General features: G+C 33.5%; 1 protein-coding gene across 4 annotated transcripts in view; it reads right to left on the reverse strand.

The window, feature by feature from the left end:
• The window catches only part of CHD1 (chromodomain helicase DNA binding protein 1), a 76,681-nt gene that overhangs the window by 24,782 nt on the left and 24,200 nt on the right, over positions 1-27,699 (reverse strand). For all 4 annotated transcript variants that reach the window (XM_059916823.1, XM_059916824.1, XM_059916826.1 and 1 more), the window contains exons 3-23: positions 24,428-24,629; positions 23,285-23,389; positions 21,945-22,009; positions 19,846-19,995; positions 19,434-19,708; positions 17,831-18,056; positions 17,550-17,650; positions 17,144-17,322; positions 15,768-15,895; positions 14,866-15,082; positions 14,105-14,194; positions 13,024-13,214; positions 12,113-12,301; positions 10,630-10,792; positions 9,613-9,765; positions 7,823-7,894; positions 7,212-7,361; positions 4,173-4,321; positions 3,701-3,797; positions 3,486-3,581; positions 1,288-1,464 (exon numbers count right to left, since the gene is read on the reverse strand). In XM_059916823.1, the coding sequence (XP_059772806.1) occupies positions 1,288-1,464; positions 3,486-3,581; positions 3,701-3,797; positions 4,173-4,321; positions 7,212-7,361; positions 7,823-7,894; positions 9,613-9,765; positions 10,630-10,792; positions 12,113-12,301; positions 13,024-13,214; positions 14,105-14,194; positions 14,866-15,082; positions 15,768-15,895; positions 17,144-17,322; positions 17,550-17,650; positions 17,831-18,056; positions 19,434-19,708; positions 19,846-19,995; positions 21,945-22,009; positions 23,285-23,389; positions 24,428-24,629 (3,175 nt within the window). The remainder of the gene's footprint in view (positions 1-1,287; positions 1,465-3,485; positions 3,582-3,700; positions 3,798-4,172; positions 4,322-7,211; positions 7,362-7,822; positions 7,895-9,612; positions 9,766-10,629; positions 10,793-12,112; positions 12,302-13,023; positions 13,215-14,104; positions 14,195-14,865; positions 15,083-15,767; positions 15,896-17,143; positions 17,323-17,549; positions 17,651-17,830; positions 18,057-19,433; positions 19,709-19,845; positions 19,996-21,944; positions 22,010-23,284; positions 23,390-24,427; positions 24,630-27,699) is intronic.

The raw sequence follows: 27,699 nt of genomic DNA on the forward strand, positions 1-27,699 counted from the left end.
ATAAATAAATAATAAATAAAAATTAAAAAAAAAAAAAAAAAAGAAGAGATGGAACTTGGACACTGGCTCACTTGTGAAGAGCATGAATGGCAGACATCAAGTACCATTCAAGCAGGAAAGAGGAAAGTCAGCTAATATTTGCTAAAGACTGAGTGTGAGCTACCATGAGAGCAGAGGATCCCTGGGAACCAAAGACACAGGGAGAACCTGTACCCACTCTCAGGCGCTTCTCCACAAACCTCCACCAGCTGCTCATGAGACAGACTGGAAACAGGGCTGGAGATTACAGAAAACTTTCCTTCATGGTGAAGGCCTAGAGAAAGAGAGTAGTCACCTTTGAGGGGACAGGCAGAAAGCCTGGCCAGACCCTTCTCACCTACTGAACCGAGGACACAGAAGAAGACCTAATACAGTTGTAGGAAAAGAAAAAGAAAACAAAAAACTAGCAGGGCAAAGATTAGGGTAGGGTGGGTTCCTCATTTCCCTCAGACTCAAAATTTAAGGAGATACCAAAAAATTCAGTAATCAGGACAAATAATCTTGTAATGCAACAGTAGTCTAAAAACAGAAGTTAACGCAAAGAGCTCTAACATTAAAGTTTTTCCTTTTGCCACAGGACCCAATATAGCTTGGCATGGCGCTGCTACCATTATTTAAAAATCGACCATTTTGTTCATTTGGGCCATAAAATAAACACCAACACATTTCTAAAACTTCAAATCACACGAGGTATGCTCTCTGACCATAAAAGAATTAAACTAGAAATCAATAGCAAAGATACTTGACAAATCTCCCAAATATTTGAAAATTAAACAACACACTTCTAAAAAAACCCTATGGGTCACAGAGGAAGTCACAAAAGGTATCGGAAAATATTTTGAAATAAATGAAAATGAGAACACGACAAAAATCAAAATTTAGGAGATTTAGAAAAGGTAGTGCTTAGTGGGAAACCTGCAGCATTAAATGCTAATATTAGAAAAGGAAAGTCTTGATTTAATGATCCAAGTTTACACCTTTAGACACTTAAAGGCCTAGATAGTTTCCCTAACACTGCCAAACATTTAACGAGAAAATAATAACTTATCCTACACAAACTCTTCCCAAAAATAGAAGAGGAGGGAACACTTTCCAACTCATTTTATGAGACAGGCATTATTAAATCAGATGAAGTCATTACTAGGGAAAAAAAAAAAAGCTAAGAATCAATATTTCTCTAAACAAAAAAGACAGTCCATATGTAAATACTCTTACAATACAGAAATATCTTTTAAATTAGAAAGTCACCTGTTTTGCACAGTTTCTCATTCTGGGGAGCATATAAATTTCTTCAAGTTCCTTTTGTCTTTCTTCCTCTTCTAATCGTCTTCTTTGATCTTCAGGAATGATTTCTTCCCAATTCTTTGAATTTCTTTCAGGTTCCAACTCAATGTCATCCTCATCCATATTTGAAAAGTTGGCAACCTGATAAATTCCAGAATTTTAGCAGAATAAGATTAAAGAAGAACTCATCCTTAAATTATATTTTTCTTTTTTAGCAGGAAGGAAGAGGCATACCAGAATAAGATAATATAACTTAAATAGCCTCAGGATAATGAATATGACTACGGGTTAAACCAAATATGACTGCTAAGCTAAGTTTATTTCTTCATGAGGTCAAAGTAGATCAAACCAAATGACTTCTAAGAATTCTCTTCCAGGAATGATTCTCTTTTGCCTTGCTTATCAACAAAATTATTACTAATAACAGAACTAGAGGAAGTTAACAGAGTAACAACAAAGTAATTTATAGAGTAATACGCTAAATCACCTTCTGCAGAAATTACCACACCAGTCCATTAATTACAAAGCGCTATAGAAAAACCCAAAATTCTTATTTTTATGATCATAAACAAAGTACCTAAAGAGCTAATGACAAGACACAAGGAGCTCTGAGACCATAGATAAATTTATTTAGGTTCCCTAAGCCCTAGTTTATTCAACTCTGAAAACAGGGGGCTAGTAAGAGCTCACTAACTTTTGTGAGGATTAAGTAAGATAATGCATTTAAAGAACTGTGCAGAGTCTGGTACACAGAAAGCATTCATTAAAGCTAACTGCCAATACTAGTACATTAAAGCTTACAGATAACTGAAAAGACAAGAAAACTATGCTCATGCTATATAAGGAATGGGGCTGAAAATATAGTGCTTGTTCTCTCATGTATGCTATCTAAATGTTGATGATAGCCTTAAAGCCAGCTGTGTATGAGTAGCAACTCACTGGTATAAACATAATCTGTATTTATTCAAGTTAACTTATCAGTGACTTTTTCAAATTGCCAATTAGTCAAATTAAAAGCAAATAGTATAACAATGTGTAAAAAAACAAAAGTTCATTAGACAATACCCAGAGTGAGTGCCGGTTCCAGAAAACTTTACCTCTCACCAGGATTACTGAAATAGTCTTCTAACTTTTCTTCCTGCTTCAATTCTTGCCTACTACAGTAAATCCTCTGCACTGCAGCCAGGGTGATCCATTAAAATTGCAAAAGTTTCTATTCACTGCTGTGTCTGTGTGTGGCACATTGCAGGTGCACAATACATATGTGTGAAATGAATGAATGACATTAACTGACTCTTAAAAACCTCAGGTTGTAGGAAATGGCTACGATATAGAGGAACCTGCTTCTTTATGCTAAACAACTGGCACACACTTTATGAGGCTGGTTGACTTTAGGACTCCTTGCAACCTTTTAGCCCTCACCTAACCAGGGGTATTTGTCAGTGTTACTGCTTACTTTGTCTGACTGATTTGAGTCAAACTTGAAAACTTGAGTTTTCTTAGTTGTGATAATGCTTAAATTAATCTGATGTCAAAAACTGCTCCAGGGGCTTCCCTGGTGGCGCAGTGGTTGAGAGTCTGCCTGCCAATGCAGGGCACACGGGTTCGAGCCCTGGTCTGGGAAGATCCCACATGCCACGGAGCAGCTGGACCCGTGAGCCACAATTACTGAGCCTGCGCGTCTGGAGCCTGTGCTCCGCAACAAGAGAGGCCGCGATAATGAGAGGCCCGCGCACCGCGATGAAGAGTGGCCCCCGCTCGCCGCAACTAGAGAAAGCCCTCGCACAGAAACAAAGATCCAACACAGCCAAAAATAAATAAATAAATAAATAAATAAACAATGCGTTTGAAAAAATACATTAAAAAAAAAAAAAACTGCTCCAATAAAGATTAGCTAAAGTCTTTAGTCATGAAAATGTAACTGTTCATAAATGATTTGGTCCCTTTCAAATCAGGTCACTACTGGTTTGTCAGAATAAGAAAGAAAAATTTTTATACACCAAAGCAAATTTTAAGACAAAGATGTTTTTAACATTTTTTTAGATTATCATGCTGATCCTGCTTAAAGAAAGAAAAGATGAATAAAACACTAAATGACAAAAAAAAAAATCATCCCTTATCAATTTATATAATTATAAAGAAAAATTAAAGAAGAAAACTACCTTGAACTGAGAAAGTAATTCATCTCCTACAGTTAAAGGTCCTGGTTCATTTTCATGAGTTTCAGCCCTCTTCAAGATTTCATCTATATCCATTTCCTAAAATAAGAAAGAAATCTTTATTTTAAATATGCTTTATGTTTTAAAATAAATATACTTTACATTTATGGCTTAAAAAATGACACATTTTGAGACAAGTTTGTTTTTGTTTGTTTTACCTGGGGCTCTTGTTCTTCTCCCTCGGGCTCCTTAAAAAGTTCCTCAGCACCAAACTTTAAAATGGCTGATAACTCTTCTTTATTGAAAGGAGTAGAACTAAAATCAGGAAAAACAAAAATACTCAACACTAACAGTCACAAATTTAACATTTACATAGCACTTCTATGAATTATTGACATAGTCACCTTTACAACAGTTAATATGACATAGATAAGTGAAGCATTACTAGTATACTTATTTTAAAACTAAAGAACTTAAATCTTAGGGTTTTCCCCCAAGATTACAAAACTAGAGTGGTGAAACCATGTACTGCATGTATGCCATTGACGAGAAATTAGCTCAGTGCTTTAAAAAATAAAATAACAACACTAAATATAGTACTTCAATGACCTGTTTACACTATGTAACATTTCAGAAAAATGAGTATAGTATGATTCTAAAAGGAATTTTTTTTTTAAGTAAAGTAACTACCTTGATGGAGCAGAACCTGTGTGTAATACTGTCTTCCCAGTTGTGTCCATTCTTTGAATCACAAGATGATCTAAAACCATCTTCTTTTTGGCCCTTTCAAGAATATCCTCTTCAACTGATCCCTTTGTAACTAGACGATAAATGTTCACCTGTAAAGATACACACGATGAAACTTAAAGTGCAGTAAAAAGGATTCGTTTTGCTAATGTTAAATGCCCAAATATTGGTACACAGACTGATGTTCACCCGACGTGAAATTTTCACTGGTCAAAAGCAATATGAGGGGCTTCCCTGGTGGCGCAGTGGTTAAGAGTCCACCTGCCAATGCAGGGGACACGGGTTCGTGCCCCGGTCAGGGAAGATCCCACATGCCGCGGAGTGGCTAGGCCCGTGAGCCACAACTGCTGAGCCTGCGTGTCTGGGGCCTGTGCTCCGCAACGGGAGAGGCCGCGACAGTGAGAGGCCCGCGCACCGCGATGAAGAGTGGCCCCCGCTCGCCGCAACTGGAGAAAGCCCTCGCACAGAAACGAAGACCCACCACAGCCTAAATAAATAAATAAATAAATAATTTAAATTTCTAAAAAAAAAAAAAGCAATATGAAAATTTAAAAATATAAAACTAAGTTTCTTCAATTTAAAGACTGAGAGTATGTCCTTCCTTCTTACATTTTGGTTAGTAGACTTTGCTTCTTTTTCTTTTTTTAAAGGAATGACAGTAATTTTTAAATTATCTTTTAGCTGGGAAGGGGGAATGGTAATAAACTTATGACAACCTTATACCAGTTCCCTTAATTCTGATTAATGTTTCATCATTCCAATAATCCAAAATTCCACAAATCACTTGCCAAGTTAATGATGAAGCCCTGCCATTAAAAAAAAGAAAAAGTTTTCCAAGATAGACAAAAATTGATGTGTAGTAATTCTGCCCTACTTCTCAAGGTCAGTGGTTCTATATCAAACAATACCACCATATAGGGATATTTTGAAAATTTATGGAAACATTTTTAGTTTTCAGTGATTAGGTGGGCTTACCAGCATTTAGAGCACAGGGACCTGGGATGCCAGGCATTCTTCATTAAACTGGACATTTTGGCTCAATGAAAAATTATCCTATGCCTTTTGAGTCTTCCAAATGATTTTTAAAAACTGTTCTAAATTATCATGAGTCTAAATTATAACTATTTTAATATAAACATGAAGTGTTTTTACAAAGTTACAAATACACACTAATTTTTTCAGGATTGGAACTACTGTGTAAATCAGTAGATAACTGGATATTGTATTATTTGGATCTTTATCAAAAGTTATTTCTAAACATTTATAGTATTGGGTCACCAATAAAACTCATCTGTATTAGTAACCTACAACTACTCACTTTGTAGTTGCTGCATGCAAATATTTAAAAGGAGATCTTAGACTCCTTTGATCAGATTTAGAACCAACTACTACTAAAATAGCAAGTACATGAAGCACAGGAATCTTATATGTCACCAATAATGAAATAATAAAGAATTTATCTCATTAATAATAAAAATATATTTCATATATATACCTATGTTTAAAAATTTTTGTTAACACAATGGTTAAGAAATCTGTATTGCATTATTTTGTGATCTTATTTAGGTATTCATCCCAGAGGTCTACCACACAGCTTTCTATAGTATCTTGTCTTACTGGTTCTTTTCCTAATATGTATCCTCTATTTTCTATCCTGTATTAGAAAATGTGGTAGCCAAGGTCTTTAAGTAGTATAAGTGGAATGTTTAGTCTAGCCATGTGTTGAGGATTTCAATATAGGAGGTATCTGTTCAGTGCAATTAATCACTTTTCTCCATCTCATTCATAATACAGGAATATGCTGTCTTTTCACATATACATTAGGCCCAGCTCACCTGTGAGAATATCCTATTTCCTCACTTTCTCATCTTTGACAGTCTATAATTTGTCTTGGCATGTTGTTATCCCTACTTCAAGTTTCCCTCTCTTTTATAAGAATTATCTGAGTAAAAAATTTTTTTAGTTTTATATTATGGATTTATTTTTCAGTAGAAAATATGAATGTTTAAAAAGTAAATAAAACGTGCCTTTTTGTGCTACTTGCTCGTATCTCCTGCTTTGAAGAAGTGTGAGAACACTACTCTAGATGGAGGTAAATGAATTAAAATTACAAGGACCAAGACATCAAAAGGACGACAGACGGTTTTTCTCAAGGGCTATTACAACTGTGCCAGACAGTTGTACGAAACTTATGAGAATGGCTTTTTTGCATGGAGAATCTTGTGGGCACATGGATAAAACACAGCCTAACAAAAAGGAAGCAATGTACTAAGCAAAACTCTTTCAATAGTTAATGTAAGTATATGAAAACATTTTAAAGTTTATATACTGAATGAAGAACACTGTATTCTATAGTTGTAAACAGAATTATGATCAAAAGAGAGTGCATGATCTTATTTAGGCATAGTTTTTCTCAGTTCTGTCAGAATTTCCAGGTGATTCTGGTAAATCTGAGTTCCTCACTACCCTATCTGTTCAATAGCAATATGACTGTTCCAATCTTACCAGAAGGATAAACCAAAATCACTTCTAAACACTGATCATAAAAAAGATTCTAAAAGAGTAAAATAGGGTTTCCCTGGTGGTGTGAGAATCCACCTGCCACTACAGGGGAAACGGGTTCAATCGCTGGTCTGGGAAGATCCCACATGCCACGGAGCAACTAAGCCCGTGCGCCACAACTACCGAGCCTGTGCTCCAGAGCCTGCGAGCCACAACTACTGAGCCTGTGCTCTAGAGCCTGCGAGCCACAACTACTGAAGCCCGTGTGCCTAGAGCCTGCGCTCTGCAGCAAGAGAAGCCACCGCAATGAGAAGCCCGCACACCGCAATGAAGAGTAGCCCCCACTTGCCACAACTAGAGAAAGCCTGCGTGCAGCAACGAAGACCCAACACAGCCAAAAGTAAATAAATAAATAAATTTATTTAAAAAACTTAAAAAAAATAAAAATAAAAGAGTAAAATAAGGAGAATAAAAAAATACCTGTTTCTTTTGCCCAATTCGATGAGCTCTAGCCTGTGCCTGAAGATCATTTTGTGGATTCCAATCAGAATCAAATATAACAACAGTGTCAGCTGAGGCTAAGTTAATTCCTAAACCTCCAGCTCTTGTGGAAAGCAAAAAGCAGAAATCCTGTAAGGAATTAATAAATAGGCACAATTTAAAAATTTTCTAAACTGGGACTGTGAATAATCAATGTGAGAATTTTACAATTGAATTTCTGAATTTAAAAAGTATTTTACCAATAAAACTGAAAGGTAGTTTTAAAAATTACTAATAAAATATATAAACATCTAGCAAAACCAATCAACAAGACTCCAAAATACAAATATATATATGGGAATAATAAACAATTCAAAAAGAATTCTAAATCAAAGTGGGCTAATTTATTTTGAAGCAAATCTAACTGTCCTATATTGTAATAGTATTGATACGAAAGGGTAAAATTCCTCAGATTTAACACAGAATACTGATTTAAAAACCTCACTTGCAAATTGAAACTGGCTACCACCAATAAAAAACTAGAAGTTATGTATGACTAAAATAATGACTAAAACAATTTATTTACAATAAAAATTTAAAAGCATTCATACCTCTGATCCTTCAGCATTAAAATGATCTAGAGCTTGTTTCCTCAGCTCCCCTTTTATTGATCCATCTAATCTCTGGAATAAAACATTAAAATACTGCCTTGTAACAAATCAAAACTTTAAAAAGGAATTAAAATCAATTATGAAATTAAGTATGAAAATGCAGCATCGCTTTTGCTAACAATAGAAGGTACTTATAGGTAGGAAAGCAACGCCCAGGAATTATGTCTCCAGAATCTGTGCTCTTAACCACTGGAACTGCTTTCGCTAAGAGTAAATAATAGCACTGGCTGTCATTTTACCTGAGACCCACCGTAAGAATACATTTTACATGTGAATGAAATATACAGCTATATGCCCAAAGCAAGTTTCATGACACAATGTACTGTGATATACCCTCATTATTTTATGATCTATTAAAAAAAAAAAAAAAAGTTGGTACAACCCATTAAACTGATTCCCAGATCCATTAATGGGTTACAGCCCATAGTTTAAAAAACACCGAGTCCAGTGTGGTTACGGACCAACACATTGATGTCGCCTGAGAACTTAGAAATGCAAATTACTGAGACCCATTTCAGACCTACTGAATCAAAAACTGTGAGAGAGGGATCCAGCAAAAGCCCTCTGTTTTAAAGTATGAGAATCACTGATTTGGGGCACCATGGGCTCCAGATGAATAGCCCACATTTGAGTATACTGAGTATTCATGGGTGCCTTGGGCAAGTAATTTGCCTTTTTCTCCTTGTAAGTTTCCTTCTCAGTAAATGGACATAGGAAGTAGTGTACTTCCTTCATACAGAGGATTCAGTTAGAGAACATAGTAAAACACTTAGCACAGTGTCTGACATATTGAGTGTTTACTAAATATTACCTAAACAAGAATGTCCAAAATCAAAAAAGTTTTTAAAGTATTATGTTTCTTTTTCACTAAAAATTACAATTAGTAAAACCTTTCATTCTTTCTACTTTTTCCCCTAAATGACTACATGTATCTCAATCAAGTTTATATCACCCAACACCTGCTCTTCACAGCACTTACCAGAGTCATAACATTACATTTATTTGTAATTACCTACTTAATGGCTATCTCCCACACCAGATTGTAAGCTCCAGCAGAGCAGGGATTATGTGTATTGAGGTTCATCATTATAATTCTGCTTCTATTTTACTGCCTGTACTAAATATACATCATTTATTAGCTGTATATGCTGAGTGTTTGCTATGTTCCAGGTACTGTTCATAAAATTGCTCTAAGGATTAAATAAATTAGATGTAAAGTGCTAAGACTGACTCTAATATTAAACACTCATTCATATTAGCTGTAATTATATTGAATGAATTTCAAAATAAATATTGAATAGACGGAATATAAGCCCATTTTGGTCTTTGATATATTTTCTAAAGTCATGTAAGTTTTATTCAGCAAACTATGCATTAGAATAACTATGAGCTCATCATCTTCAGAATCTGCAACAGTCCTGGCAACATTCACAAGAACTGCTCTCTCTTGTCCTTCCTAAGACTAAAGCCTAATACATAAGGCTGCCCCTTAGCATTTGAACACAGGAGAGGAATACAAACTTAAAAGAAAAACTGCTTTGCTATAAGGTCAAGAAGAAAAAAAAAAAAAATGACAAAAATATTTTTAACAGATCTATTTTCTTAAAAAGAGTATGATTTATATAAAATTATTCTTCATTTACAAAAGAATTTCAAAGGTAATTTTGTAGAACACACCCAGGAATTAGATGAAATTTAAATCAACAAAAAAGACAAAATGAAATGCTTACTTGAAAGGGGAATTGACGATACTTCAAATATTCTGCAAGTATATCTAACATCCGCACCATTTGAGAAAAAATAAGAACTCTATTGCCTCGCTCTCTTAGGCGAATTAACAGTTTGTCAAGAAGAATTAATTTTCCGCTACTACGGATTAAGTGCTGTAAAGAAACAATAAATTACAACTGTTATGACGCGTTAAAAGAACTATATCAAATTAAACAAATGCCCCACAACACCTGTTTCTTTAATCATTTTAAATTGAAATTTTAAATTTTTATAATGTTGGAAATAGTTTATTTCAGTTTTTGAAATTTTCTAGAAGCTTTATCAATTTGCTCTATGACTTAAGCTAAATTTTCCTTGCCATTTAGCACCTAGGTTTTTGCTGTATTTTCTGGAGACAAAAAAACAAAAGCACTGTTTCACTCTATTTGTCAGTTATTACACCATTTCTCCAAAAATCTTAGCTGAAAAACAATACACTGAAAGAAGCAACAACTAAGTAATCAAAGGTCTTGAAAGAGTGCGAAAATGTATTCTAATTTATATATATAAGTCACTGATAGCACTTCAAAGCACTACTATGGCTGGATGACAATTGTGCCTTCTTCACACTCTTCATTTGTCTTCCAGAAGTGATAGGAAAGGTAAGATCTAAGGTCCAGATGCCCTTCTTAAGACTACCATTTGCCATGTCACGAATTCAGCACAATCACTATTAGTGAATTTTTTCCACAATGAAAAATACGCTAAGGGGTTTTTGCTGGATAAAGTACGACAGCCCATGGTTAGAGAGATCTGTTTTTAGAAAAATGATCAAAATGATTAAATGGATAAATTATAATTTTAAAATCTTTTTATAAAGACTAAAAAATAAGCAGCACCATTATTTAAATATACCATTAACCAAAGAGAACTTCGAGTCAATATATTAAAGCACTGTGCCATTTTCAGTTAAAACTGAAATAAACGTTTCTAGAATTTTGCTTTACCACAAAGTAATAAAAATTTTAAATTCTTACTTGTAAGGCCTCCTGTTTATTATAGAATTCATTATTATCTGGTGGTTTAATGAGGTAGCAATGGTTACAACATTTCTTTAGCTCCATCATAATATTCAAAAAGCCTGAGGTACTGCCCTTGGAACCTTTGCTGAGGGCTTTGTAATTTCTAGTTAATATCCATCTGTTTAGAAAAATGATTATGAAAATGATGTAGCAGAACAATTATCAGGATGAATTCTAAAACCATAAAAAATCAATTAAGTACCAAAGCAAAACTGCACCATTAAGAAGTTCAACTGCATATACAATGGACCAAACTCTGTTCACAAGACTAATGAACCTCATTCATAAGACTCATGAGAACACATAACTTGTTATCCGAACCATTAACTATACAAAGTAAAGGCTTAACATAACACAGTGAATATAGTGTATTAATCCCTTACCCCCAAAATTTATTTTTTAAATGGTCAACTGTATTACCTATCTTAACCTTCCTACAAATTTCACTACATTGGGCACCTAATACCCCATGAGGATATCTGGTTTAGCTCCATTGCCTTCTCTAAATTACAGTTACACAATACACATGCAACTTAGAGAAAAATTTTAAGTGGTTATTTTATTACTGCAAATTATACATAACATTTCCTCTCACCATGATCTAACTTGACTAACACCTTTTATTTTCTTCCTTTTTACAAAGTTAGTCTTCGAAGGGACTTGAAACAATTACATCTGATTTACCTCAAAATGACAGAAAATAGGGGCAGTGGGGGTGGCTAGAGATAAAATAAGACTGGCTATGAGCTGAAAACCAAGCTGAGTGATGGAGTTTAATATATTACCCTATTTTGCATATGTCTGAAATTTTCCATAAAAAAATGTAAAATTTATATAATAAATGTAGTTTTTAAGTGGATGACACACATTTGTCATAAAATGTTTCTGAGAATTCAAATGCATGTAGCAGTGCATTTTATGCAATTAGATGTTTAAACAGATATTAGGACAGATATTTCTTTTTGATTCTTTGAAGTGTTACTATATAGATCCAACATACATAATTTATACAAAATATGATTATTAACATTCTTCGAAAAGCAGGGGAGGCCTAAAATTTTGTTCTAAGTTTGTTCTTCTGGCTTCTACTTCTATCTGTCAATTATATAGTCATCATAATTACATAATAATGCCTTGGTATCATGGCAATCCTAACACTTAAAAAGAAACCCTCCATAATGTAACATAGTATGAAATAGAGAAAAGCAATTAATGATGTGTTATAAGATGAATTATTTAGTCTTATGTCACCCGTGATCTTGGACATACCATTAAATCTCTCTGCCTCAATCAATATGCCATAGAATAAACCCATTCTAAAATTCAAGAATTGTTACTGCTCTAAGACCCAAATGGGGCTGGGGGGCACCTGGATGAGACAAGGACAGGGGTTATGTACAATTAAATGTTCAGAACACGTGCTCTGTTTACAGCTTACTTGTAATATTGTTTCTGTAAAGCACTCATTTCCATTCTTAAAATCTGCTCAACCTTGGCAGGAAGAGATTTTTCCACATCTTTCTTAACCCTGCGTAACAGAAATGGCTCAAGCTCCTTGTGGAGGCTTGCATAACCATATTCTCTGCCTTTGCCATGTTCTTCTTCAAAATCTTCCCAGGAAGAAAACCTTAAAAATTTAAGCAAATGGAAGAATCACTAAAAGAAGTCAAAATGCATTTGAGATTTTTCAGGATAGTCAGATGTAAACAAAATACAGATTTTTAGAAAAAAAAAATTAGCTAAAATTAATCACTTCTAATAACTATCCTTCCAAGAAATCTATTGTATATCTATATAGAGGTAAAATATAAGGAGTTGTTTTATAAATAATTTTTGACTTTCCTTGAGTTAAATAAAGATGAAATATTTTCAAATACGGGAGTAATTATCACTAAAATATTTCTCAAAGAAAGTTCTGAATCTATTCAAAGAAAATATGTATGTGAACTTGGATGAGTTATTTATCCTTATTTAGTCTGGTTTTCCTCATTTAGAAAATGGAATTTTCTAAGAGCACCTCATTACTGTTGTTACTGCTACCGTTCAGTACTAAGAATGATACTATTTCTATTTTTTAAGCAAGGTATATTTTGAACCCAGGCAAAATCAACTGTTGTAATTTATCATACGTGGCTCAAGCTTATTTATTTACAAAGTTGAAAAATTAAAGTATTATTTCAAACATGAAATATTCCATCCCATTTCCATTTCGTTTCTTCTTAATAATCCCTGGTCCAATGTTTGGGACAATATAACCTCCTTCTGACCTTATTACCTACACTAATTATTTTCCTGCTAAACTTAGCATACAAAACTAACACTAACATTGTATATCTCAATTTATCTTACTTTTCTGGCATAATGAAATGTAGCAAAGACCAGAGCTCTTTGAGGGAGTTTTGCAGAGGAGTTCCAGTGATAAGAAGACGGTGATTGGACTTAAAATCTATTAAAGTTTTATACAGAAGAGAATCATCATTCTTTAATCGATGTGCTTCATCTACACCTATAAATGCCCAATTTAGACCTCCAAGGAATGCCTTAAAATGAACAGAAAAACATAGTTAACATTTCGAGAGAAACATTAAAATGAGGCAAATTTAAAAACAAACCTATGTCTAATATCCAGATAAAAATTATGTATTATTCTAAGATTTACTGGAATCTTCAAATCAAGTAACTCAACATGCAAAATAAAGTTCCTTCCATGACTAATTGAGCCATTAGAAAAACAAAGTATAATATAATAAAATGAAAGTTTTTTTTTTTACCAGCTTACATATTGAAAATAAAAACTATAGTATCATTTAAAAATTTTACAGAAGATTTTTAAGCCTAAGCCCAGTAGAAACCTCTATTAATGTTAATTTGGAGAAAATAAATTTGGAACAGTGTGTTACTCCAAGTGTAGTTATAATTTACTGTATAAATTTTATGAATTGTATATCTCCAATACATAAACGTGGGTCTCCGACTTAAAACAGAGACAAACCTGATTCTGCTACTTAACAGTTGCATGACCTTAGGCAAGTTCATTAACTTCCTTGAGACTTGACTTTTCTTCACAATAGGGACAGCAGTATATTATAAAGTAATTATGAAGAATTAAATAAGACAATAGCTATAAAGCATTTACCCAGTGGCAGCGTAATCCTGTTAAGTATCTTCCTCCTTTTTAAAGACTTCACAAATCAACAGACACTACACCAAACTAGTTTCATATTCTTTGGCTTGTTTTTACAACACTTTAAAAATGTAAAAATTATTCTTACTTCAAGGATCATAAAAAAAAATAAACAGATAAGCCAGATTTGACTCACAGGCTTTAATTTACTGACCCCTGATTTAAGTTATCTTCTCATCCTATCCACAACGTATGGTAAAGAAAACACTGATATATACTAAACAGAGAAACACAGATAATACACACCTTATCCTTCAATAAGATTTCATAAGTTGTTAACAGTATATTAAATTTTAACCGTTTGGTCTGGGGATGCATCCATTCATGAGTTCTTATCTATCAAGAAATTTCAAAGACAATTTTAAGACAAACAGTAAAAAAAAGTATACTGTTACTTGAATATCTAAAATAAAATCCATTCAAAATACACAAAAAACTATGTCTATATGTTTAGGTAATAAAATAATTTAACTATTCTTTATATAGTCCAACAAGCTACAATGATCTTACTTATCATAAATAAAATATAAATACTCCAGCATATCTAAACCTTCTATAAAAAAAAGACACATTTTTAATATACACTTCTTACTGAAGGAAGTTCTCATTTGACGAACACAAGTGATTTTTTTTTTTTTTTTTGAGGATGAAATATTATGTCTGGGGTTTGCTTCACAATAACTGGGAGGAAAGTACCATGTAGAGGTACAGATGAAACAAAACTGGCAAGAGTTAAAATTGTGAAGTTGGACCTATGCACATGGAACTTTATTATACTCTTCTGTAGGCTTTCATGCATATTTGAAACTTTCAATAAGGCAGGAAAAATGTATATATAAAGTAACACTAAACCAAAAATTAATTTTTATTAAGCCAGTCAAACACGTATTGAATCTTACTGTGTGGCAAGTTTAATGCTAGAAACTAAGACTTTATAAAGACAAATCAAGATGTGTCCTCAAAGACAAGTTTGTCTAAATTTCTAAATTTGTGGAGAAACAACTTACCATGTTTCTGCTGTTGATGTCACCTAAATAAACCACAGCATTCATTTGAGAAGCCCATGTTTGAATCTCCCTTTGCCAGGAAGTGAGAGTGGAGAGTGGTACTACTAATAGAAAAGGTCCATATAATTGGTGTTCATGAAACAAATAGTTCAGAAATGAGATCGTCTGTATTGTTTTTCCAAGGCCCATTTCATCAGCAAGTATGCAACTATTTCCTCTACAAAGTTAAAAACAAAAATCAGGTATGCAATAAAGATTCAAATTTACAAGAAACCTTTTTACATAATCCATGTACAAGTTTATATGAAGTTAAATAAGATGAATCTGATAGTATTATTTATAATATGCCACTTTTATTAACTATAAATAATAAATGTCAAGGCCATTATAATACTATAAGAGAAGAATTTATCATTTTAGACCAGAAGCAGCTAAAAGATTAACAGCATTACCTATAATCAGATATGTAGACAAGAACACAACCCATCTACAAGTGGTAGAGCCCAGATAAAACTACAGCTATGCTAAAGTTTTAAAAACAAATTGCACCTTAGTCACCTATATTGCCAAGAACAGAGTAGGGGACATAGGAGAGAGGAAAGAAAAATAGAGGCCTAAATGGACATTAGAAATAACTGGAAGAGAAATAGTCCAGGACTACTGTGAAACAGAATGTATACATATTCTGATTTCAATTTCAATAAAAACTTATTTAAATACTGCAACGATCAAAAGGTTCTTTCTTCTTAATATGTAATAAGTACTGTTTATATAATTGGAAATTCAAAGACCTGCATATAAACACCAAAGGGTCTTATTCTTTACGTTGGTAGAAATCTTTTCCAAACCCTGTATTTGTAAAATTTTTACCCTCTTAAATAGACAATTCAAAATATACTTACTTGCACCAAGAGTGAGCAAGCCAATTTAAACCATTCAGTTGATAATCTCTTAATTCTAATCCCTCATGTCCTCCAATATAGGATGGCTGCTTCTTTAGGGCTACAAATCTTGGCCTTTGTTTTAAAACCTTTAGTAGAAATAAATGTTAATATGAAGAATTATTAAACATAAGAAATCATATTAAAAGAAGAAGATCTTTTATCTTTTACCATAAATTTAAAAATTTCATTTCAAATCAAGCCCCAAAATTCCATGACTCAAAATATATCTGAGGATTCAGTCAAAGAAGACTGTTTTCTATTACTGTAACAATGTACGGTAAAATATTTTGCTCTCTTTTGTGAATAAAAAATGATAGACAAGTAAGTTCTTACTGAAATACTTGGGTCTTACATGTTTCACAAGCAAAAGCTATGTTAAACTTATTCATTTAACCATCGCTCCAGCCCTGACGTAGAAATAAACCATAAAACTGGTTTAGCTTCCCATTTGATTTCTGATTTCTAAATTACCATTATGAATTTAATTCCATCTTGTAATAAGAAAACAAATTCTAGTAGTACACACCCAAAACTATCACTAATAGTAATTTTAAGTACAAAGATATTATATTAGGCAAGGTAGTCCTGGATACTTTCTTATGGGACATCCCTCTTTTCCTTTCCTACCATCATGGAAAATATTCACTACTTTTTAAAAAATAAAAAAATAAATAAATGTATGTATGTATGTATGTATGTATGGCTGCGTTGGGTCTTCATTGCTGTGCGTGGGCTTTCTCTACTTGTGGCGAGCGGGGGCTACTCTTCGTTGCGGTGCACAGGCTTCTCATTGTGGTGGCTTCTCTTGTTGTGGAGCACGGGCACACAGGCTTCAGTAGTTGTGGCAGGTGGGCTCAGCAGTTGTGGCTCGCGGGCTCTAGAGCACAGGCTCAGTGGTTGTGGCGCACGGGCTTAGCTGCTCCGCGGCATGTGGGATCTTCCTGGTCCAGGGCTCGAACCCGTGTCCCCTGCATTGGCAGGCGGATTCTTAACCACTGCGCCACCAGGGAAGTCCTTCACTACCTTTTAAATCAAGCATATACATCTAGTTTCCAGGGAATTTTCCCTTTTTGATCTCCCTAACCCACTCCCCACAACTACCACCACCAATTTATTATCTATCTGACACAGATTCACTCACCAAGGCTAAAAGACAGTGCCACATGTAAGATGGCATAGCAATTACAGGAACATCATTGCCTGTAAGACCTACCATCCAAGCAGTTCTCTCCTTTAGCCTATGTGAAATCAGGATCCAACTCTCTATGTAGGCTTGTAATATTTATGATGCATAAATATATTTTCAATAATTAAAAATGACAAACAATACTCACTTTGCAGTCTTTAAAAGGAGTAGTTTTTGATTGATTCCTGCTGAAATACTCATCTATGCATGCTTGAAACTTTTTGGAAATGAGAGCTCCATCTTCCCAGCTGCACTCTGAGTATGGAAGGCCCTGCCATTTGCAATAATAATCAGGATAGCCAGCAGCTGACTTTTGATTGGAATGAGCTGTGAGATAAATCAGGTATTTATTTTACTTTTTACACTCTTATCCAAGGAATAATTCTTGGTTAAAAACTATACAAGTAAAAATAAGCCATCTGATTTACAATACTCTATTATTATAGTAAGAGCAAGCTACTGTATTTGATGTGTAAGCAGTAAATTTAAGATTTTTTTCAGATGACTTCAAGCATGGAAAGATAAATGTTTAATTAGAATCATTTATTACTAACCAATTATTCGCTCCACTATTTGATACTGCTTATGGAGATCATCTGTAAGTTCTTGCTGGCAATTATAATATTCCACATCTTCTGGAGAAGCATTTTTCAACCTGAAAGATTATTAATCCAAGAACAGACTTAAAAATCTCCCCCAATAACCCATCCTCCAAACACCATCTGTAGCACAAAGTCTCCCATTTTGCCACTCATCATGTGAATCAGTTTGAATAATGAAGAAACTGAAAAAGAAATAAAGTATCATTAATTTTTAACTCTAATATAAAACATACCATCTTTTTGTTTCCTGATCTTTTTTCTTATAATTATCTAATTTTTTCATTCCTCTAACATTCTGCTGCTTAAGGGTTTCTTCTGTCTCCCAAGTATTGTGGATATGTGACCATCCTTTCCATTTAATTAAATACTGGATCTCTCCTGGTTCCTTGTTTTTTTCAAATCCTGCATTTGGGTCACCATCTGCTTCAACTGCATAGATGGTTGTAGTAGCACCAGTAGCTGAAAAGAAAACCACAATACATTCTATGTAATTCTGTTATAGAAGCATTTCAACTCAAAACTTCAAGAATATAAAGAGAAAAATATATGGTCTTTTAAATAACAAACAGGGTGTAAGAATTTATGGGAAATTATATTACACATTTATAAAAGAAACTCTGAATTCTAGAACAGAAAGATTATCTAATTTAATCCCCTTGGTTTTAAAATTAGAAAAAAAAGGGTCAAAAAGACAGCAGCTCACATGAGATCATACAGCAATTTATGATAACTGACGATTGAAACATTAATAATTGGAAATTAAAATAACTAAAAATCATCTTTAAAAACTACATGTCCAAAATCACTGTGGAAAAGATATCTGCACCCCCATGTTCACTGTAGCATTACTTATAATAGCCAAGACTCTTTGGAAAGAGCGTAAGTGTCCACTGATAGATAACTGGGTTAAAAAAAACATGATACATACATATACATATACATGTACATATACAATGGAATACTATTCAGCCATAAAAAAGGAGGAAATCTGCTATTTGTGACAACATGGATGGACTTTGAAGGCATCATGCTAAATGAAATAAGTCAAAGAAAGACATGCTGTGTGATCACACATAAATGGAAAAGGGAGGGAGGAAAGGGAAGAATTCATAGAATGAGAGATTAGATTCATAGTTACCAGAGGTAGGGCAAGTATGATGAAGGTGGTCAAAAAGTACAAACTTCCAATTATAAGATAAATAAGTACTGGGTATGTAATGTACAACATAATAACTATAGTAAACACTCCTGTATGGTATATCTGAAAGCTGCTAAGAGAGTAGATTCTAAAAGTTCTCATTACAAGGGAAATTTTTTTAAAAATTCTATCTATATTGAGATGACAGATGTTAACTAAACTTATTATGGTAATCATTTCACAATATATGTAAGTCAAGTCATTATACTGCCCACCTTGAAACTTATACAGTGCTGCATTGTCAATTATGTCTTAAAAAAACTGAAAGGAAAAAAATGTATGTCAAGGTAACTAAAAAATAACTTACATATTTGAGATGGAAGAACGAAGTTTTAAACCAAACCATATGTCAAATTGAAAATACTTAAAAAACAACTATTTATTTAGGTATGGTAACAGAAAAACTCAAATGCACGGGTTAAAAATTCCCTAATATCCGCAACGTACGATGAGATCAAATGGATACTTCCTGGGAAGAAAATATTCAGGCTAAGCAAAGTATATTCAGGCTAAGCAAATAAGTAAAAAGAAAAAAATCCACCCTCTTGGCTTTCAAAGTTGAAAAATCTTCAAGAAATACTTTACTCTAGTAAGTATTACTGAAACAACCAAAAAATAAATGTTTCTTAAAAAAATACCTCCTTTTCTCCCAATCCGACAATCCATAAACCGTTCTATTGTTTCAAATTCCTCTTCCTCGGGTTGAGGAACATCCTCTCCACAGACTTCAAGTAGGTCATCAGAATCTGTTTTCATTTCTTCGTCTTCCTTATAGCTAACATTGACAGTTGCTTGTCGACGAGAGCTTCTTTTATCATTATCATAGTCCTCTTCATCCTCCTCCTCCTCCTCAGATGAATCAATCTGTCTCTTTTTTTGTCCAATAATCTTTTTTCCATTTTTTGACTTAGATCTAGGGAAGACCAGGGGAGAGAGGTGTTTTACAGAAATACTGGCATAAAACAAGATTTGAGAAACTGTGAGAAAAAGAACAAATACCTTCTGTAACCAACAATTTTCAGAATCAAACCAAGAACATACTATACTTACCTATTTTGAGGTTTTCTACTTTTAACTTTGTTTTTTGGCTCATAATCAGATTCTGTTTCATCACAACTACTTTTATCTCTTTCTTCTTCAGATTCTGAATCTGAACCAGACTGAGATGGAGATCCTGACCCAGACATCTGCCAATCTTCACTGTATATAAAATATATAAAGGATGTTTATTCATACTTATCATATAGCAAATTATGTCTGATAAGATATAAAAATAATCAGGCTAAATTACATTCCAGCTGATATCAAAAATATTGCTTTCACCCATTATAAAAATATTCAAATGTCTATAGAATAAGAAAAATGCTAGAAAATATTCTTCATAGATTTCTCCAACTCCAGAGTTTTCTGTTAATTATTTAGTTATACCTCAGTGAAAGGCAAATTAAGTGGATCTATTTTGATTATTAGTATAGATGAAAACACAGTATGTTAATTTGAAGAGTCACACTGTCTAATTTTGAAAACCTTGTATAATTATTATACTTGCCATTTCAAAAAGAGATTCTAATCCCTTTCATCTTAATTTTCTGGAGATTGTGATTTTTAAAAACATACCCTTCAAAAATGATTTTTAAAATACAACATGTTCATTAAGAAGCTTAAAATAAGGGATCAGAAAATGGAAAAACAAACAAAAAATTCCATCTTAACCAACATTCAATTATTACCTTAACTTTATTACTATTTTTAGTCTATTTAATTCCAATTAACATGTAAAGAAAAACATATTGGATGCACTGTTAATATTCTGCTATAATATAAACTTCAAATGAAAGATACACATTTAAGTTCTTACGTATACACTACATCCTGTCTCACAGTTGCTGTTGCTACTCCATTGCTCTGCATGGCTTGCATCAATTAAGACTGTGTTAAGGGTTACACAAGCAAGCACATATGATAAAATCTGGTTTATGATAAAAAAACATAATAGAGAAACTAATTTTTTTATCTTGAGATTTTTTTTCAGAGTTTGCACATTAGACAATAGCAACAGGCAGGATATATGAAAAAGTCTCTGTTTTACATTTTTATAATAAATATTATGATTTTTATATCCAACCAAATCTATCCATCATCCCAAATTACTTTTGTTTTAAAAATATTCTTTGCTTGCACCCATGCTAAGTTCAGAAATTACTAACTCAGTGGAAGAGTTAAACAGTTGATGAGACACAGTAGTTGAAAATACTTAGTAAAACAGAAGACAGATCTGAAGAAATCAGCCAGAATGTAGCATAGCAATAAAAGGATAAAAAACATGATACAGTAAGATTCATGGATAGGATGGATGATCCAACAAATATATACAATAGATATGATCCAGTAAGACAGATACAATATATATCTATTAACTGTAGTAACAGAGAAGATTTACAGAATGGGAAAGAGAAAAAATGCCTAGAGATACAATGACTGAATTTTCAGAAACTAGTAAAACTCATGAATCTTCACATTAAAGATACATAAAATAAAGTGCATAAAGTGGGATAAATAAATAACAAATCCAAAGCTGGATGCACCAAAGTGAAAGTGCAGAATACCCAAGACAAAGAGAAAAATAAGAGACAAGACAATGGAACAATGAGAAATGAGAGAAAAAAAACTCAGACCATCTAAAATATCGGAACTGAGATCTGAGGTACTCTTAACACTTCCTGGGTCAAGATCTTTAGGAAATTACAGTGAGTTTCTAAATGAGTTCTACAGAAGAAGTAAATTTCATGTGCAGATAAATAGTAAGGATAGCTATTAACATCAGAGTCACCTAAAATCTATCATCTGTTGGTCCCTACACTCCTATATAGGTTTCTCAAGTTATCAAGATTTTCTGATATTGTGACTAAGAAGATCTTTGAAGTTTAAAAATATACAAGGGAGAGGGGTTATAGGAGATAAACAAATGGCACAAAAAACTCAGATTGTCACGGAAAGATAAAAGTTAAAAATTAATGGTTTAAATTAACCTAATAAAATGCCATGAACCAAGAAGTTCACTTTTGGCAACAATTGTTCATAAAGGCAGAAATACAAAATCATTAGGATTTTCTTGATATAAAAGTAATCAGTTGAACAAAACGGCATACTCTTTATGCTTTTTCCTTTTGACCTCACTCGATGAGTCATCGGAATCTTCACTGCTAGAAGAATCCTGTAGAGAAAAATATATAAAGTTAATGTTATTAATGATTAGAATTTAACCATAATATATTTTTATTACTTTTATTAACTTTTTATTACTTTACTACTTTTATTACTTTTTATTAGCATTCACTTTAATAATAAAGGCTCTTTTTTCCATGTTATGTTTATACCATTAATTAGCACATAAAGTAATTAATAACATTTTTATTGCAAATATATAACAGCCAGTGAAATTAGGTAAACATCACAATGCCAGCATTTTGTATAAAATCTTACAATCTACTGTCTCTGGAGACTATTACTGTTGCCTAGTATGGCCTCAGAAAGGAATCCTAATTGTTGGGATGTCAAATTTTCATTTAATATTTTTCTTCCTCATCAGGCAGTTTTTGATACACAAATATCCCCCACTCTTTGAAAGTTCAATTTCTACCACTTCACTTTTACAAAAAACCTTCATTGGTACCTGTTTTCACTAACTGAAAAAAATCCAAAGAGAATTTTTACTTTTACAAAAACCGGCAAAAAGCAAAAACAGCGTTCAGCATTTGTTTTGCAGAGAGCTGTTATAGAGGCGGCAAGCATGCGGAGCAGCGAGAACAGCACCTCCAAGCTCCTTCCCTGGGAACTACACTCCGCATCTCAGCACTAGCTCCCTAATTCTGAACTGTGTTTGTGAGCATCTGTGCTTTATCTCCGTTTATTCTGCACAACAGTTACCAAGATGTGTCCTAAGGAAATAGCTTCTTTGCTTTACACCATTTGGCTTAGGAAAGGAACACTCTACTTTCGGATAGTTGGGGAAACCTACAGTTCTTCCTGAATGTCTTTGTGCAAACATACCTGCATGTGTGCTCATGTGCGCACAGGAACTACACTGTTTACAGTTGCAGCCTATTCTTTTAAAAACATGTTGAGAATTCTGATATTAATGTTCTGTACAAATATGATTTAATAGTATAGTATTTCTTCATTCATATATGTGAGTGCATACCTGTGTGTGTTTGTGTATGTGTATTTTCCTAGTATTCATATTTAGTTTATTCTAGTTTTGCTGTTATGAGCAAATGCATACAAATTTCTGTTGTTCGTTTTAGAAACAAGAGGGAATTTGGATAAAAATATGTCTACATTTCAAGACTATTGATACACATATTTAAATGTAGTTATTTTCCTATCCTTTTAAAACCCTTACTGTTTCTAGTAATTTCATAAATAGCTACCTAAATGATTACATATCATGTCTACTTTTCAGATAAGAGTTTTCACAATGAAAACTCACCTCTTCTGATCCACTATTAGATGAAGCTTGATGTTGCTGTTGCTGCTGCTTCTTGAGCATTGCAGATCTCTGAACAGCCAGAATACTAGGGCTAGATTTCCAAAACTATAATAGAAATATAAACAAGTGAAGAACAAAGTTTTGAGAAAACTGGAAAAAGATTAATTTATTGAAAAGTAGTACCAACATTTTCACTGCCTCCAAATAATAAATTAAGACTATTTTTCTTACTCACATTATATGTAATACAATATTATTGCAATATAATTAAAATAAAATGCTGAGCTTTAGTTGTATATAAATAATTTATGGTGTTCTGAGTTTCACAATCAATCAATATGTTCTTTGGTATTAAGACTATTATTTTCAAAAATGATGTGATAATATATGACACCAGTGCTACTCAAAGTGTGGCTGCTATTGTTTTAATTGGTGTGAGGTGAAGATGAAGAGCTTGAGTCAGAATGCAAATCAACTAAGCACAGTTTTAGTTCAACTGACTTTTTGTTTTTGTTTGTTTTTGATAGCAAGACTTCCTGAATGAAGGAAGCTGTATGTATATTCTGGCCCAAGCATCTTATCATGACTGGTACTCTAAGTAACACTACTGTATACTATTCTGAGGTATAGACAAGTTTTAGTAAATCTTGTAATAGCCTTTTTTAAACAGAATGGCTCTTAGCCGATTCTACCATGTATCTTCAAGGAAGCAGAGTTCTATTAAAGTCTCCTATTAGCAATAAAGTATCTCCTCTGAAGATCTTGAAAGTAGAGATCACACTGTAAGATTAACAAAAAGACCTCACAAACCCTTAAATTTTTATCCATGAGACAATGAATGTTTATGTAACAATTTCTGCCTCAAAAAGAGAAAGTTTTGTATGTGTTCATTTTTGTATGTGTTACAAAGTTTTGTACAGTTACAAAGTTTTGTATGTGTTCATATAGTTACAGACTGCTTCTCTTCCAAGCCAATCAGTCCACAGATACTGAACCACAAGTTCAGGAATCACTTAAAGTGTATTTTAATATTTGAAATTAACATTTTCTAAAAGCTAGATTAAGAATGCTCTAAACCAAAGCTATACATTTTTCCAAAGTAATACAAGAAATCTACCTTTCATTGGATAGTTTATTTATTACCTCAGCTCCATCAACTTTCGGTGGTTTTGCTTGAACTTTATTTTCTCGGGAATTGTCTGACTCAGACTCTGACTGACTGCCCGATTCAGATCCAGAGTCAGAGTCACTGCTACCTGACTGGCTACTGCTTCCATCACTACTGCTTCCAGAACTTGAACCAGATCCAGAGCCTGACGCTGACCCAGAATCATCATCCGACTGGCTACAATTTGAAAATAAACAGATTTCAAACAAAATTCATTAAAAAATTTAGTTTTTCTTAACTCAGCAAAAAGCCCCAAATCATTAAACCTTGTTCAGTTCATATGTCAACTGTCTATAACCAAACAAATAGAAAAAGGAATTAATGTTAATCTCTGGTAATAACTGACATACTGGATAGATTAAGTACAGTTTGGGATAAAACACAAGCAATCAGATCACAATCTTCCTCCAAGATAATGAACAAAACCTACCAAGTACAGAATCCTGGGCTAGAAAGTTGGGAAAACGAAAAGTTTAAGCGGCAGTCCCTATCTTTAAAAGGCTATTTGATGTAGTAAACATAAAGAATGAATTCTGTGAAGAAAAGGTTAAATGTGTTAAACATTCTCATAGCAAAAGGTAGAAAACAAATTAATTTACAGTTTCAACTTGTTTTCAAGTTTACATTTTATGTTCTATCATCTCAGGGGAATGTAAATTAATTACCACTAAACTATGATAAAATACAATTTACTAAAAAATAAGATCAGTAATTGCTTCTCTGAGAAAATTACTGAGTCTTTTATGGTGCCTTAGTAATAAATCTGAAATAGCAAATTCTCACAATCTTTCCTAGCCTCTATACACACACATGTGAAAGCAATTAACAGTTCAATGAGAAACTATCTCATTCTCCAGAACTTATTTTCAGTCCGAAGTAGTCTAGAGATGGTCTGTACTAATAAATGATTGTATAAATTACTATTACCCAAAAGGCCATTTGTTCACTTGGTGTTTACATTTGAATTGTTGAAAACCAGGGCATTAAATTTTTGAAATACATGGTAGACTCAGCTTTTGATGTAATTTCATCTGGCTTCATGAGAAACAACAGGTAATATAATATACACCAACACACAGCAAAACTCAAGCTTCATGTTCTCTTGCTGTAATTTTCAGAAATACCACCAGATGGAGGTATTACTCTAAGAAAATACTGCAATATCAAAAAGTAATCCCTTTCTAAAAGTAATTTCTCCTTTTCGAGAGCAAGAAGTTTCTACATGGAAATACAGACATAAAAGTTTTCAAGAAGACTTTTGATTCCAAAAGATATAAATTAAAATGCTTAAGGTGTGAACAAACATATGCCTATTTTTAAAATCTGGGAATCTAGTGGAATATATGTTTTTCTACATTTCTGCCACAATTTCTACCCTCTAGACACCTGGTTCAAGAACAGCATAGTGTCTTTTAATTAAAAAACAAAAACAAAATTTACCATACTGTATTTTACTTGGGTCCCTTGAAATTTCAACAAGAATATCAGAGAAGATATTTTTCCTGACACACAATTTTATTTTTCCTTTAACCCACTAGGCAAAAGACGTTTTTCATTTATTCAATAAACCTTATGAGAACTTTCATTCGTTAGGCACTGGGAAGACTGAGATGAGACAAAGTCCTTACCATTAAAAGAACTTCTAACCTGTTATGGAGAGACAGTCATGTCAACCAATAAATACCACTCTGGGCATATTTAAGATAACTGAACTAGGAGTATGGGGAGCACTGAAGACACAAACAAGTCAGGTACAGTAATCACGGAACATTTAGAAGAAAGTGAAGATGAACTAATCCCTTAGGAAAGAAGAATTAAGCAGAGGGGTATCATTTTAATTGCTTACAAGCTTCTTGAGGGTACTGTTTATTTTTCCCAGCATACCTTACACAGGTGGGCGCTCAGTAAATACCTGAAAAGTAAATGGACGGATGATTGAATTTGGGAACTATCATGAGCCTATATTGTTAATTATATCTTGATTAGTCATAAAGTAGCTAGTCAAAATTCCTTGTTAATAAGTCAAAATTCTTAAGTGAAGGTATGAATCTTCCTTTCATACTCTCTAGGCAAAAGTTGGCTGGAGATAAAAGCTAACAGCCTGAGCCTAGACTACTCTAAAGGCATAGGTTTATTATTAGAATGTCTTCACCTTAGGTATTAAAAGTATAAAGTATTTATTTTATTTAGTTGTTTATAGCAGGATTAAGAATAGACAAAGAATTAGTAAGGAATGTTTTACATACTGCCAGAGAATGAACTATAGGATATAGTTAGGTAAAAAGAGCAATATGCAAAAGTGTTTATAGTATGCTTCCTTTGTATATGAAGGGGGAAATGTTTACACATAGTTGCTTATGCTTCTGAAAAAAGCAATAATGGCAGCATAAAACAACAATTAAATTAAAAATGGTTACCTACAAAGGGAGGGGAGGGAAGAAAGTAGAGGGAACAAGGATAGAAATGAGTTGTCAGGTTCTGAACCATGTAAATGCTTTACATAATTTATTTAAAAAGGAAATCCTGGGCTTCCCGGGTGGCGCAGTGGTTGAGAATCTGCCTGCCAGTGCAGGGGACACGGGTTCGAGCCCTGGTCTGGGAAGATCCCACATGCCCGGGAGTAACTAGGCCCGTGAGCCACAACTACTGAGCCTGCGCGTCTGGAGCCTGTGCTCCGCAACAAGAGAGGCCGCGATAGTGAAGAGGCCCGCGCACCACGATGAAGAGTGGCCCCCGCTTGCCGCAACTAGAGAAAGCCCTCGCACAGAAACGAAGACCCAACACAGCCAAAAATAAATATAAAATAAATAAATAAAAGATTATAATAGCCCTTAAAAAAAAAAAAGGAAATCCTAACAACTGAGAGAAAATATATATAGGTTCAGAGGGGGGGAAAAATCTATATTCAGACATAAAATTCTGAGCTAAAATAGGTGAAAAGCCTCTCCCTAATGAAGTAATTCTATTTCAGCCCACTGCTGCATATGCTCTTTCTAGAATAAAAATTAAACATGGCCTAACTTGATAAGTTTTCAGTGTTTCTGTAACAAAGGTCAAACACCTATGAGGTGCAGGAATTTGTCTCTGCCAACCTATCTCCAGCCACTTTCCCACTTAAACCCTTAGTCTTAGTGATGGCAAACTACTTGTAATTCTCTGAGAGCGAGTTTCTCTTCCCAGTTCCTGCTTTTGCATAATTACTTGCCTTTTTTTCCCCACTATATAATTTCTACTTGCGCCTCACTTC

This window comes from Balaenoptera ricei, chromosome 3 (genome assembly GCF_028023285.1).
Source record: "Balaenoptera ricei isolate mBalRic1 chromosome 3, mBalRic1.hap2, whole genome shotgun sequence".
Lineage (NCBI taxonomy): Eukaryota > Metazoa > Chordata > Mammalia > Artiodactyla > Balaenopteridae > Balaenoptera > Balaenoptera ricei.